At 39.9% G+C, this 14,887-nt stretch overlaps 1 protein-coding gene across 8 annotated transcripts in view; it reads left to right on the top strand.

Moving 5' to 3' along the window:
* Positions 1 to 14,887, top strand: part of ARID1B (AT-rich interaction domain 1B) — a 387,469-nt gene that overhangs the window by 280,082 nt on the left and 92,500 nt on the right. For all 8 annotated transcript variants that reach the window (XM_060753632.2, XM_060753630.2, XM_060753628.2 and 5 more), the window contains exon 7: positions 10,385 to 10,474. In XM_060753632.2, the coding sequence (XP_060609615.2) occupies positions 10,385 to 10,474 (90 nt within the window). The remainder of the gene's footprint in view (positions 1 to 10,384; positions 10,475 to 14,887) is intronic.

Raw genomic sequence — 14,887 nt, 5'->3', positions numbered from 1 at the left:
AGCGAAAGTATTCCAGTGCATCATTCGTGGTGTAGGAAGAAGGATGACACAAACATTTGGGAAGTGGGACAATTGGGAATTTTATGTTGAGATCAACATTAAAATGTACTTCTAGGTACAATTTGTATGCATTTTTTAAAAATAGCAAAAGTGATGTGTGAAATGACAGTAGATGGTTACAGACCCCTTCCCCCCCCCCCCCCCCCCCATTATCAATGGATAAAAGAATGGCAGTCTGGGTACATCTTTAGAATTCATTACAAAAATATTTTTGTCCATTCATATCAAATATCAAGTATAGTATCAAAGACACAAGTATATATTACAGTATGTGTGTGTATGAATGAAATGGATGAGCAGTAATGGAGTTAAAGGAGAAGGGATGTATAGTAACTGGGGTCAGCCAAAGATAATATTTTGATTAAAACCTATCCTTGTTTTTAAATAAATGTGTACTTTCACTATTTATTTATTTTTTGCTCTAAAATCAGTTCAGAAACCTGGGGAAGTTAGTACTTAGGTTGCTGTACAAAAGTACTATGAAACACAGGTAGCTATGCGTGTGTATATCCATTTACGATTCTGGCTAAGAGTCAACAGTTTTTATATTTGGGAGAAAATATTGAATGTACCAAATTGGTTATATTTCAGTAGTTTAGAGAACAAATTTTAGCCTTAAAAATAGGGATTAAGGGGAGCTTTGGCTTGGGACAGAATGGATGGGCTGTATAATACCCATGGCCTGCAGGTTTTTCTTTCCCTTGTTCTGCATGGAATAGGTTAAAGACCGAAATTCAAGGCGGTCTCCCAAGAACCATGTAAGCTCTGGTTCCACTCTGTTTCTAGTAGCTGCATTTGGGGATAACACTAGATTATTATGTAGTACTTTGTGAAGGAGCCTTGCACTCAAGTTTTTCTATCAGAACTTCAATGATAGGCACATTTACACTGGCCACTTAGCACCAAGGGCAGGCAAATCAGCTGCCTGACAGCTAAATGACATTAAATGATTCATGTAGCTGATCTAGGTTAACATGGGCCAAGGCCACTTTAAGGTGGCCTTGAATCATAGGTTACTCTGAACAAATCTTACCAAGAAAATACTGTGATAGGTTAATCTTAGGGTTGTTATAGGTCAGAAATGACTTGAAGGCACACAACACTACAAACAATTTACATGTTGAATAATCTACGAATTGCAGATACTGTATACTACCGTCTTTTGAAAAAGTCTACAAATGTTTCTCAACGCTTTATAGAAAATTTCTTCTTTTAATTTTCAATAAAATGTGACTTGGGCATCAATTATGGTATAGTAATACATCCTTCTTTTAGACATGATCCTCCAAAATAGGAAAAGGCAGTTAAATTTAAAGAGCTTCTATTGTACTTCCCATAATGATTGTTATGGGTATTTCATTTTATAAAACATATAATAATACTATTATAGCCAGAACACAGTATTGTTGATCTGTCCAAAATCTACATGTTATTCTACTGAAATATCTGGGATCATTGCCTGATATTTAATTCCCTGAGGTATATTTTGAATTCATGAAATTCTGCAAAAGTGATTGGCTTGTTTAGTAGACATAGTAACTCACTGTTGTGCAATTATGGTTATACAAAAATGCCAGAGCAAAATTGGCATTTTGAAGAGGTCTATGCTACTGGGCTGTAAAGATTACTAGTAGCATTTTCATCTTGATAACAACAGTAATATTGATGATAAATATATGTGTGTTGGTTGTAGTTATTGAAATATACTCCATGTGAGGCTGCCTCTGGAGAGTGTTTAGAAATATCAGCTGGTCCAAAGAGCTGCAGACAGATTAACCAGGGCTGGCTATAGGGAGCGCATAAGCCCCCTGTTGCAACAGCTCCACTGGCTGCTGTTTCGGAGTACAATTCAAAGCGCTGGTTATGACCTATAAAGCCCTTTATGGCTCAGGTCCAGGCTGTTTGGCAGGTGGTATCTCTCAGTATGAAACTGGTCAGACCCTGTGGTCCTCAGCAGAGGCCTTTATTTCAGCCTCACCATCATTGCAAGCACAGTTGGTGTGGATGTGAGAGAGGGCCTTCTTGGTGGCCGGCCCTCAGCTTCACAACACCCTCCCTAGAGAAGCCAGAATGGCCCCCTCCCATGGTGTCCTTCCGGAGGCAGACTAAGACCTTTTTATTCAGGCAGGCTTATAAAGAAGTAGGTTTTTAAGGGCCCTTCCACATCGCCATATAACTCAGAATATCAAGGCAGAAGATCCCACAATATCTGCTTTGAACTGCCATATATTCCAACTCAAAACAGAAAATGTGGGATTTTATTCGGCTGTGTGGAAAGGGGCCTTAGTGCGTCAGAGGCTGCTGTGAAGTATTTTAGGCATGTGAATAGGTTTTTAATGGTTTTAACCATTTGCTTTTAATAGTTTCAACGTTTAATCCTATGTTAATGTTTGTATGTTTTTAGGTTTTAAATTATATATTATATTGTTTTAATGTTTTGCTTAGTATGTCAGGCATTTCTTAAGTTAAAAGTGAAAGTTGCTCCCTATAACTTGTTTCTTCATGAATGTTTAAAATCACAGTGTAACAAAGCAAGAGGCGTTAACTTAAGAGTCCAGTTGCTTGTTGAAGATTTTTTTTTACATTCACATTTAACATACAGTACTCAGGGAGTCAGCATGAACTCAGGGAGTCAGCATGATGCAATGGATTAAAGGTTGAAGTTCCAGTTCTGCCGTGGAAACCCATTAGGGCCCCTTCTACATTACTTTCTAAAATCCAGATTATCTTTTTGGACTGGATTATATGTCAGTGTAGACTCCAGACTATATAATCCAGTTCAAAGCAGATAATGTGGATTATCTGATCTGATAGTCTGAATTATATGGCAGTGTAAAAGGGGCCTCGGTTACCAGGGTAAAGTCGCACACTTGCAATTCAGAGGAAGGCAATGGCAAACTCTCTCCAGACATACTGGCAAGAAAATTCCTTCTTAGGTATAGTGTAGATGGAAGTATCTTGAAGGCATGTGTAAAGAGGACTAAGGAACGAGGGGTCTCTTAATGCAGGTGTGACAGGGGGGAACCTTCCTTTCCGTCCCACCGCTGCCACCACTGTAAAGAGGGTTAAGAGATCAGGGTCTCTTATTGTTCCTGTGTGACAGGAATATGCGAGGGTGTTACACACAGGTGATAAGAGAGAAAGGTGTGTGTATATGGTAGGTATGCTGCCACCACCCCAAATCACCGTTTGGGGAATTAACTAGACGATATACTTGAGGTAAAATGTCCCTATACACCGGTTCTTCTTTTTGGCTCCCTTTCTTGTGACTGGACTGCAGAGATGTAGAGGCTGACTGAATCTAGCTTTATACAACAAAACAAGGCTGAGGCAGATTAAAAGTAAACTAGAGAACAGGTTTATTGAAATATTTGAAACAGACAACTCATTACTGAGTGGTACATATGCATAGTTGGTTTCTGAGGCACAGACTAATAAAACAAATGGTTGCTTAAGAGGGAGTAACTTTTCTTTGACGTGAGTTACTTTCCTCACACTATCCCTATATCAAGTAACTGTGTTTCTTAGACCAGCCGCCCTGGCTGCCTGCAAGAGTAACTAGGTTCCTTCTAGACTACTCTGCACTGTAGGGAAACAATCCCACTTATATTCTCTCTCAATACAAGAGAGCAAGCCTTCACTTTGACTACCCAAGCCAAAGTACCCTGAAGCACTTGCCCTCTATTATTCCCTATCAGCCTAATTCTTAACTCACTCAGCAACTCTCTTCTCCCTGCCTGAAAATCCTAATCCTATCTCTTTCAGATCAAATCCCTCTTCTCTCTTTTAGATCAAAATCATCTCTCTTCTAAATCAAATCATTTTTCTCCTTCTCTGATAGAAAGTACAGCCTTTTTACACACTCCTTCAACTCCTCCCCTAGGGGTCTGAGCCAATCAGGAGTTAGCTGACTCCTCCCCTTGCCTCTCAGCCTTCACCAATATGTCAGGTATCCTGAGCTCCCCTCTCAACATGGAGGCCTGCTCACTAACTCCCGGGCTGCGGCCTACGAAGCAAAGGTATGAGTTCATTACAGCATGCAACACACTCATACAAGAATCCTCACCCAAATCCAACATAATGTTGATACTACATTGCAAGCTCAATAAGAATTGATCTTCTCCTTCTCACTGCAAACCTTGGATCTTCCTGAAAACTGGCTACTGGAGAGTTCCCAAACCTTTGTAAGATTATTTTAAGTAGGCAGGAGGCTACAATGGGAAGAAGAATTCCCGACTCCCATCTGATTCTGTTTTTTCTATCGACAAAAGTCTTGGGGCAGAGATGCTCTCTGCCATCTGTGTCCCAAGACTATTAAAGTTGAAAATTGGCTATTACTGGTTGTCGTCATAGAAGAAACACAAGACATATATAAACTGTCCATTCTCCCAGGGTAAACATGGGGCACATCTAAACAGTGGAATTAATGCAGGTTAACACCACTTTATCTGTCATGGCTCAGTGATGTGAAATTCCTGGGAGTTGCAGTTTCATGAAACACCAGCATTTTTTGGTAGAGAAGGCTAAAGATTTTGTTAAATGACAGTTCCCATGATTCCAAAGCATTTGGGCAGCTTGTGTAGTATGGTCAGTGTCAATGAGCCCCTGCAGTATAGGTACACCCATATTGTGCTTTGTAAAATTAGACATAACTATATACTTTTTGTATTATTGAATGCCTACATGAATATTCTGTAAAAAAAAAAAGAGAGAGAGAGAGAGAGAGAGAGAGAGAGAGAGACGATGAGTGCTTGTTTCTCTTTTAATTTTGCTGTTTCAGTCACCTATTTTAAAGCCAGAACCATGAATTTAAAAACAATGTTTTACTTGTTAGACATTCAATAATATGAGAAAACTTTCTTTTTCTCCTGTTTGTGTCCTCTGTGGTGACTGTTACATCACAGATTTCAGGGTGGAGATTATATGTGCTTGCACCAGGAGCTCTATGGGGAATGACCCCCTTACCGCCTCCATTGATAAAGAGTTCTGTGGGACTTATCAGTAAAAATTCATTATGGTGAACTAATCCTGATTTCATTTAGCCCTGCAGGAAGGCTTCATATGTGGTTATTTATTTTGTGTCAAAAGCATTGCATAAATAAATAAGCATAAACTGATAAAGTAAGGAAAGCACAAGCAGCTAAATAATTTAAAACCAAAAACAGGCAAGAGCAACCGTGTTGTCTGTAGCTTTAAACAGTTCTTCCTCTGTGCATGAGACAGAGCATTGTGAGCAAGCATACAGGTGCTGAGTTGTTTGTTTTGCTCCTCAGTCACACAAGGTGGAGGATTCTTCTAGGTAGTGCCATTTTGCCAGGTTGTCTTTTGATCTGCCCACTCCATTTCTGAGTCTGTTCAGGGACTTCCAACTTGCCCATTCTTCATTTGGCTCTTTAGGAAGAGCCTTATTGGAGGGCCATCCAGTTGGAATTGCCTGATTTTTTATTTATTTTTTTGCCCACAGGGATATTTTTGCTGTTGCTGATCGAACATTAAGAGGAGTGGTGGTTCTCGTAAAACTTTTCCTTGGTTTAAGTCTACTAGGAGGAGCCTGATAGCCATACAGTGGGTGGCTTTCACAGTATTCAACCTTATGTCTTATGGGCTGATATTCATATTATTTTTGGATCTGCACCCCATGTGCTATCAGTAAGTTTCCACAAGATGTTATTGCGTGCAGCTACTTTGTGTTCGCACAGTAAACACCAAGCACAAAATGTTAGTGTTCGATCTAAGGTGCTGCCAAGATATTTAGAGTAGGAACAGTGTTCAAGATCTTGGCCTTCCCAGGTAACTTTCAATTTCCTGTTGGCTTCACAATTACATAGGTAGAAAGCACACACTTGTGTCTTGGCAGAGTTAGGCTTCATGGGATTATCTTTGTAGTAGTTGGAGAGACATTGTGGTGGTTCTGGTGAAGTACCTCTTGTAAAATAGAGGCATTAATTTATATAAACAGAACTTGAAAAATATCTCCCATGGTTTTTCTCTGTAATGTTATGTTATTCCCACTCCTCAAAATGCAAGTCTAAACAAAAACCAAATAAATGATTCCAAAGGATACTTAAGTTCAGACTTCAGGTTGTAAGCGCAGATGTTTATGCTTCTGCTGGTATTTAGATTCAGTCCCTCTCAGCATTTTTCAGTGTTGCTGTATTGTTGGCTGTCTTCAGCTCTTGAGATGAATAAATTTCCATGTTAAAATAAGCCTGCAAAAGCCAACTGCCTGCTAACTATCAGTATCTATATCTTCTTGAGGTATTTCTTGCATTCACAAGCATCTCTGGTTCTGTAGTTTCTTTTTAAAACTTGAGTTTCTAGATGCAACTGCCAAAAAAACCATTGGCAATGCAAAATGTCGAATGCATACACTAGTGTTTCCAACTTTTGTGGATTGCCCTGTTTAAAAATGCACACTTAGTGGGTCATTGCATACCATGCTGGTAATTGCAAATGATACTGCTACTAGTGATGACTACTGTGCATTTCTATTAGTAGTAGTAATAGAAACTAAAAATATATTATCCTGTTTGTGGGGTTATTCCTACCATAACACTGTGGAAGCACTCCAAATGAAGTGTAGTATATAATGTCAAAGGCTGTTACTGCTGACAATTCATTTCCGTTAGCAATATTATTTGTTTTTGTTTTCTTCCTCCTATATTTAAACCCTGCTTTATCTCCACATATTAAAAATTCATTTGCAGTGGGAATGCCTTTCAGTATATGTGCTTTGGAAGAAACTAGTAGATACAAAAGTCCTATCATTGTTCTTGTACTGATGGATATTCGGCTGATGAAAACAAGGGAGAAGCCTTGTTCCACTGTAGAAAGCAGAGCCTTGAATGGCCTTTCCAGGCATTTACACCTTACCCCTTCCCCCTGCATTACCAGTTTTTAAGAAGTCATTAAAATTGTAGTGCTTTTCCCACTCCACCCTTGTCCCGGCTCCATAGTTTTATTGTGTTGTGTTAGAATGTTTCTCTTATTTGATTCTAATTTGTGTATTGCAGTATGTATTTTTGTTTGTGTAGTAAGCCATCTCATGTCTGTTTTGTGCAGAGAGAACACACATTGTTAAAATAGAACAATAATAAGGTAATACAATATATACAGAGTTTGATGATTTTATCATTTAAAAATATATTTCCCAAGTGAATAATCTAAGCCAGGGATTCTCAAACTGTGCTCCGTGGAACCCTTTGGGCTTTACAGGTGAAAGTGAGGGGCTCCACAGTGCCATGCTGCTTCCTCCTCCTCTTTCCTCTTCCCCTTCCTCCTGAGAAATGCAGGGAAATTAAAGTTTGGATCTGCTGAAACAGCAGCAGCGCCCTCCCGGGGTGCATATCTTTTCTTCCCTGTCTCCCTGAGTCTTTTTCTCACCACCCAAACACCCCCCCACAAACATACCATCTTTGTTTCCAAAACCCTATTTTCTTCCCACCTCAAAGGGAGTGCTTTGATTGTGTTTTTCCTGCATGGCAGAAGGGAGGTGGACTGGATGACCCCTGGGGTTGCTCCTATCATTATTATTACTACTACTATTACTACAGAGGCTGGATTGCCATCTACCAAAGGTGTTTTGTGCTTCTTTTGCATGGCGTAAGGGTCTTGACTAGATGGCCCCTGGGGTTGCTGTTGTTGTTGTTGTTCATGTTTTTTCCATTAATTCACACAAACACTCCCCATCCATCTGCCTCTGACCTAACCTGACTATCAAATTTTAAAACTCAATGTGGTCCCTATGTCCAAAAATGTGCCTGTGCTTTATATATATACATTATATATAATATAATATATAAACATTTCTTGGGGCTCCACAAGAAACTTTTGTTTCAAAAAGGGCTCTGCTCTAAGCACTACACAGTGTAAGTACTACAAGTTAACCAGTTTGATACAAGTTGATAAAGTCTTCTCATGGTACATCATCGAATAATGTTTCCCAAACTCTAGTCTTCCAGGTGTTCTGGAATCTGTTCCCAGAATTCCTGATTATTGGCCAAGGCAGCTGGAGTTTCTGGGATTTGAAGGGAAAGCACCTGAAGGATTATAGTTTGGGAATTACTGTCTTGATTTATGTACCAAACAGAAGAGGATAATTTTCTGTTTGGTACCTAAGTGTTTCATGTGCCATGTGTTGATGGATCAATAGATGTGTGTGTGTGTGTGTGTGTGTGTGTGTGTGTGTGTCAGAGATGCTGAAAGTCATTTACAACAAGATCACCTATATTTGTCCTGTTTACATTCAGTTGAGAACTGTTTATGCCACTTTTTCTTGGATGCCTAAACTGCATTTCTGAATGCTCAACCATAATTTACTGCGGTGCTGAGATTTGTGGGAATGGAAGAAATTCCATTGGGGAGGGCAGAATCATTATTTGGGATGGCAATGATTTCATTTTGCTTTCAGCTTACCCACGAGTGGCAGCCATACTAAGTGTGATACTAAGTGTGTCTTCCCATTGCAAATGCAACCAGCATCTCTTAGGGGTCTGATATCAGGCAATGGAGGAGAGACATTTGCTCTTTCCTTCCCAGCTGTGATCTTAGTAAAATTCTTGTTCTGGAGCTGGCAGCAGTAGAGATTTTCTTCCCAATTTGAATAGTGCATTCTTTGAATAAAAAAAGCTTTTTTGCTGAGGAGCTGAAGAAAACTATCCAGCACTGAAAGACCCAAGATACTGCACCACACAATAACATTATCTGGATGAGCATAACCAGGACATGTAAAATTCTGGTGCAGCAAGGTTATGTTGGGAGTAGGAATGATAAATCTCTATTTTTTCAAGCCCCAACAGATGTTGCAAACAATGTAACAATATTTTGTCTCATGGTTACAGAACACTGGGGATGCTTCCCTCATGCATTGCTGTGAAATTGCTCAAATTTTCCGTGAAATATGTGCAGCTTGCTTAGAAAACCATGCAGCTTTTCCTGCAGATGCCCAAAATGTGTGACTACAGCTTTGGTCAGCCCAAGTTTACTCTCCTGTTGCTTAACATTTAGGTTGTACAGTATTTAAACTAGCAATGTCTTCAGCCATAATGTCAAACTGTTACCCGCAATGTTCAAAAGGTGGGGGTATAACTTGTGATTCAGTGTTGCATTCTATACACTTTTGCCAAGTGTATGGTGAAAAAAAAAAGAGTGTATTTTTTCTCAAAAAGGCTGCATAGTTTTCTGTGTGTAGTGAAAATATCTTGAGCATAGATTTTTGCTGCAAAACTGCATTTTCTCAACCTCTTGGATAGTATCAGAAAGTGTGCAGTTTATGTCATGCAGAAAATGAGGGAAAGAAATTCCCAACTTTTATAGGAACCTTGTTGGAAGTGTTTCTCACTGAAAAAAACAATACAAGTGAAAAGGATAATAAATCCTGTCCCTGTTTCCAGATCCCCCACCCTTTGGGGCAACTGTTAGTGAGCAAGGGATCGAAAAAGAGTCTGAATCACAGAATTCAAAGAGGCATCTGGTGTCATGTGTAATTTGACCTCATATAGATAGTGATATAGCTACTGTTGATGCAAGCAGTTCTGTCTGCCTCATTGCCCGTAGCTATGTAGATATTCAGGTCAAGATGTAAATCAGCTTGTGACGCCATTTGTGAAGTCGCATAATCCTTTGGTTAAATGTTACTTGGAATTTTGTTTTTGCTCTGTCAGTTTACGTGCTAGTTTTGTATAGTGTAAGTTACAACTTAAGCTCTTCTTTGGATGACACAGTGCATTCCACAGGCTTTATATACATATTGGTTTTACTGCTCTGTTAAATTTGACTCGGAGATAACATCCAGTCCATTGATTCAGTGGTAGATTGCTTTGTTTCAAACAATGCAAATGAAATTTATCTTTGGTTCTCTTGTTGGCAACTACCCATTCCTGGTCGGAGGCCAGTTAAAAATACAACAGAATGAGTCCCACTGTTTAACAAGACTTGGATTTTGTTGAACTGCCTCAAAAATATGTGTCAGGAGCTTTGCAGCTGCAAATTGGATCATATCAGTAATGTTGGGATAAGGCTCAGTACAAAATTGAACATATCAGCATGCCTGTTAAATGTGTTTATGCATTCTTTTTCCTTGGGCTCCAAGCAATAAATAACTATATAAAGAAATGACTGTGGAAAGAATAAATCTATTGCATTATCTCTGGGAAGGACATACTGCAGTTGGGATCATTTACAGAGAAATCTTGTGCGTGCATTCCCAGGAGCATTCCCCACTGCATTTATAACCAAGTAAAACATTTACAGTTATGTTTTCTTACAGCATGTTTTGCTTCACTAGGAGCAAGTTATTTATTTTCTTTATCTACATGTGTTGCAGGTAGCCAGATGCCATCCCAGACTCCTGGTAGCCAGTCGGAATCTGGATCCCATCCTGCTTTGAGCCAGTCACCAATGCCCCAGGATCGAGGTGTGTGTTGGGAGATAAATGGTATAACATTAAACCAGGCATGTAGCCAGGGGGAGGCCTCGGGGGGCTTCCCCCCCCCCCGAAATTCTCATGGTGGTTCGCGAAAAGGCCTTACTGGTGCATTATTTAAACTGTTATGTTTATTCATATCATGATCTGATCACCATACTTAATATATCCCATATGCATGGGGGTATTGGGGTAATGATACAAAAGGTTTGCTAGGCTAGACCCTCTTTCACTCAGACTCAGCCCCCCTCCCGAAACTCAGCCCCCCCCCCCCCAAACCACCCCTGAAAACAAATCCTGGCTACGGGCCTGCATTAAACACTGATAAAAGAAGGGTGAAATTTGCTTGTGTGTTCTTAATGGTACGGGTCCTACCTATCTTTGTGTTCGCACCCCCTCCCATGAACCTGTATGGGCTCTGCCGAGGAGGCCCTCCTCACATTCCTGCCACTGTCACAAGCGGGGTTGGTGGGGACGAGGGAGAGGGCCTTCTCAGTGGTGCCCCCCCCCCTCTGCTCTGGAACGTCCTCCCCGGGAAGATTAAGCAAGCCCCCACACTGGGACCTGAAGACCAGGCAGTTCAAACAAGCTTTTGAGAATGTATAGTCCCTAGTTATATACTCAGTTGTTATGCAGCCTTGTACTTTATCCCATACCCTCTTCCCATGGCTACAGCTTTGCACTTATCCCATTCCCAGTTCGGTTGTTTACTATCTGGCCACATTTATAGCAGCTAACCGCCATTGGTTGATGAATGCTGTTTTAATTTAGTGTTAGTTGCTGTTTTATATGTCCATTTGTTTTATTTAATTGTGTCTTTGAACTGATTTAATTTTATGTTCTGATTTTAGGCACCTTGTGCCATGTGTAAGCCTCCCCGAGTCAATTTGGGGAGATGGTGGCGGGATACAAGAATCAAGTCATTGTTGTTATTCTTATTATTTCAGCCAGGGCTTTTTGCATATGTGTGGGGGTGGGGGGGTGGGGGGAGAGACAGAGAAAGAAAGAAAGAAAGAAAGAGGGGGGAGGGGGGAACTATTTCCTGTGGGGACAGTAAATGAAAAAGAGAAATATAAGAACTTTGTTAAAAGAAATAACTCAGTGTTCTAAAAACATCGGTTATCAGAAGATCTTGCTAGTGGTCTCAAAAAAGAGTTTGGATACAGGAAACATTATTTATAAATATCTGACTAGAATTTGGTCTCTGAAGGATAAGCTTTACAAACAGCATTTTTCCCACACTTTTCATAGCGTTGATAAATTTCTGTGCTTTTGGATATAACCCCTTCATTCTCCTTTCCTATAGAAATAAAGCAGATTGGCGTTGGTCTGCTGCAAATTGCTGTATTTCTGTCCTGCCCTTCTCAAAATGTCTCAGGATCCTTTCTCACTGCAATTTAGGCATGATCTTAGAGAAGCAGAGTTTAATTTTACAGTGAGAAGTGAGATTGTGTGAACTAACACATATAAGTATGTACTTCTGATCTTTCTGTTCATACCACAATTTTTAGAAGATGAGAAAGAGAGAAAGACTGCTAAATATTGCCTACTTTTCATGTTCTTGGAAGTAAGGCACTAGTTTGAATATGTGTTTGTTGCCATGGTTGAAGAGAGTATCATTTACACACAATACTGTCAGGTAGCTTGTTCACACACACCTAATAGGGCAATCGTCTAATGAATATCAGGTTTCAATATGCCCATTACCCAAGATAGGTTGAATGGCCTAGACATATATTCTTTTCTTGGAGCAAACTCCCTTTTCTATTTTCCACAAGATATTTATCAGCAGTTGAAGCATAGTGAGCATTGGTGTAACCTCCACAATAAGGTATTTAAGGGAGACGTTCAACGCACTTTGTATATCATTTGTAACTGTTGGATTTAGTTTCACAATGTTGTTATCTGCAAAGTGTCCAGTTCAAGATTTATTTTGTGCTGAATTTTGGAGAATGGAGACAACATAAGGTTTTTTTATGTCAAGAAGAAATAGTGGCGTCAGATTTTTTTTATAGATGTACTTTGATGTTTCATGGTATGTAGAACAATCCTTTCCTCGTCTGCTCCATGGAATCTGCCTTGATTGTGTTTCAGAGAAACTGAGTGCTTGCTTGTTCAATGCAGTAGGTTCAGTTTAAAAAGCACACCATGACTCATCTCATCTCACCCGTCAGCCAAAGGTGTAGTTTCCTTCTCACATCCTACAAAATGAAAATATCTTTGCAGGAGGCCCAAAAATACATTGCCAGTTGGGGTTAGCTGAGATGTACCTAAATCATGTCAGAGCTACAGGACTAAAGGAGGGGTGGGGAATTTTTCATATAGCATTAAATCCTTGGCTGCGGATCCACTCCAAGTTTTGGGGCTTAAATCTCTTCCTGCCATACATTTATTTGCCCTTGGGAAGGTTTCCAGCTGAGGTCATTGATTGGAGCAGAACATCAGTGTCTTCTTTGCCTGATGAAGACTCTGATGAAGTGCAGCGGAGAGAGGCATCCAACTCTTAATCACAAGGCCAAATAAAAATGGTTTATTTTTGATGAATAATTTATTGTGACCTGCAGTTCGGGAATTTAGACTCTAATCTTCAAATTGCTCTGTTGGCACAAGCCTAGCTGCCATTTTGTTTCTATTTTTTTTCACTGCTTCTCCTCGAAGGAGCTGGCTTTTTATTCAAAATATTTTATTGGAAGCTCCTGTCATGCTACAGCTAATCTTTTGTGACCTAACTTGTTTAAAATGTCCATTTGTTTCATGCAGCAAATATGAAATTTGTAACCAGTGAGGTCATATTGATTTTTGCAGAGCCCGTTTCCCCAAAGCTTCTGTAAGGTCTGAGCAGTGCACATATAAACATGCGTGCATTCCCTTTTGTGCCATGTCATTGATTAGAAACTTCTTTGAAATGGAAAACTTCACCTTTTTAAAAGGCTGTTGCATTAGTTGATTCTTTAGCTTGCTTGAACTCTTTTCCACGGAACAGAAGAAGGGAGAGCATGAGGGCTCAAAGGGAAGGTGCTTGTCATTTACTGATAAAAACCCAAGCAGAAAATCGTTCCCGCTGAAGACACCTGATCCGCAGGCATCTGTTACAGTAATTTAAACACTTGACTTAACAATCTAAACGTTTCCAGCTAAAAACACCAAGTGTCTCTCCAATTTCAGGCAGTGTTTTTGTTCCTTCCAGCTCTCTGTGTAACATTTCTCTCCTTGCTCAGAGAAATGAATGAACTGCATGAACAAAAGTAATGCGTTTCTTGCAAAGACCTCAGAGTGTGGAGTGCTCTGCCATATAATCTCAGTCACATTTTCTGTGGGGTTTTTTTTTACTCTTTTAAGATCTGTGCTTCATCGTTCTTGAACTGAAGCTGCATGAACAAACTATTCTGTTCACAATTATTTCTATCTAAAACTGCTTAATTTTTTTTTTTTTTTGTTTTCCATGATTGGCAGCACCAATTTGGGATGTTTCATGTTTTTAACCCTAAAGGTATAATATACACCACTATCACAAAATAGAGCCTCAGACAAATAGATTTGAAAAGTGTGTTGTTTGGACATCTGTAAGTATATGTGCATGTAATTCGTTGATGTAGATTTGGAGATTTTGACAAAATTGCACAACTGGGCAGGTAAGTTAAGCTGCCTACTCCACTTGGTGGGACACCTGGACAGCAGCAAATTAATTAGGTCAAAATTACATATTAATTAGTCGTCAATCAGACTTTTCCTGTCTGGTCAGTGTACCCTCATTTTAATTCAGAACAGTTCCCAAGTCTCCCCATCCCCACCTCCAAGTAATGGGATAAGCAACTCATGCAGTATAAAAAATATATTTTCTTGTTCTGGAGAGAATTCTATATCCACTTCCATCCAGAGTCCTATGGTGTTGTCTCATTCCTCGAAGGCCTGACTCCACAGCCACGTCTTCACCCGTTTCCTAAATGTTAGGATGGATGGGGCGGTTCTGGCCTCCAGAGGGAGAGAGTTCCAGAGTCGCGGGGCCACCACCGAGAAGGCCCTGTCCTTCATCCCCACCAGGCGCGCTTGCGAGGCTGGTGGGACCGAGAGCAGGGCCTCTCCAGACGATCTTAGTAGTCTTGATACTTTTGAAATATTTTTTTATCGATCTCACATGCCTACTTCCAACTTTTCTTCCAGTAGGAATTCCCTGGTCCAAGCTTTGATTTAACTCACGTTTGCCCTTAGTTTAAATAGTTGCAATAATATTTAAACTGAATAGTTAGTGAAACAACTTTTAGATTTTGTGTCTGCTTATTGCTTTATTATGGATGGATTTAAGCAGAGGCTGGATGACCATCTGTTGAGAGTAACTACTATTAGAAGAACTGCCATATGTGTGTGTGTGTGTGTGTGTGTGTGTGTGTGTTATTTAAGACTTCT

This window comes from Anolis sagrei, chromosome 1, assembly GCF_037176765.1.
Source record: "Anolis sagrei isolate rAnoSag1 chromosome 1, rAnoSag1.mat, whole genome shotgun sequence".
NCBI classification, from domain to species: Eukaryota; Metazoa; Chordata; class Lepidosauria; order Squamata; family Dactyloidae; genus Anolis; species Anolis sagrei.
The sequence above is the reverse complement of the archived record's forward strand: the minus strand, read 5'-3'. Positions and strand labels throughout refer to the sequence as shown.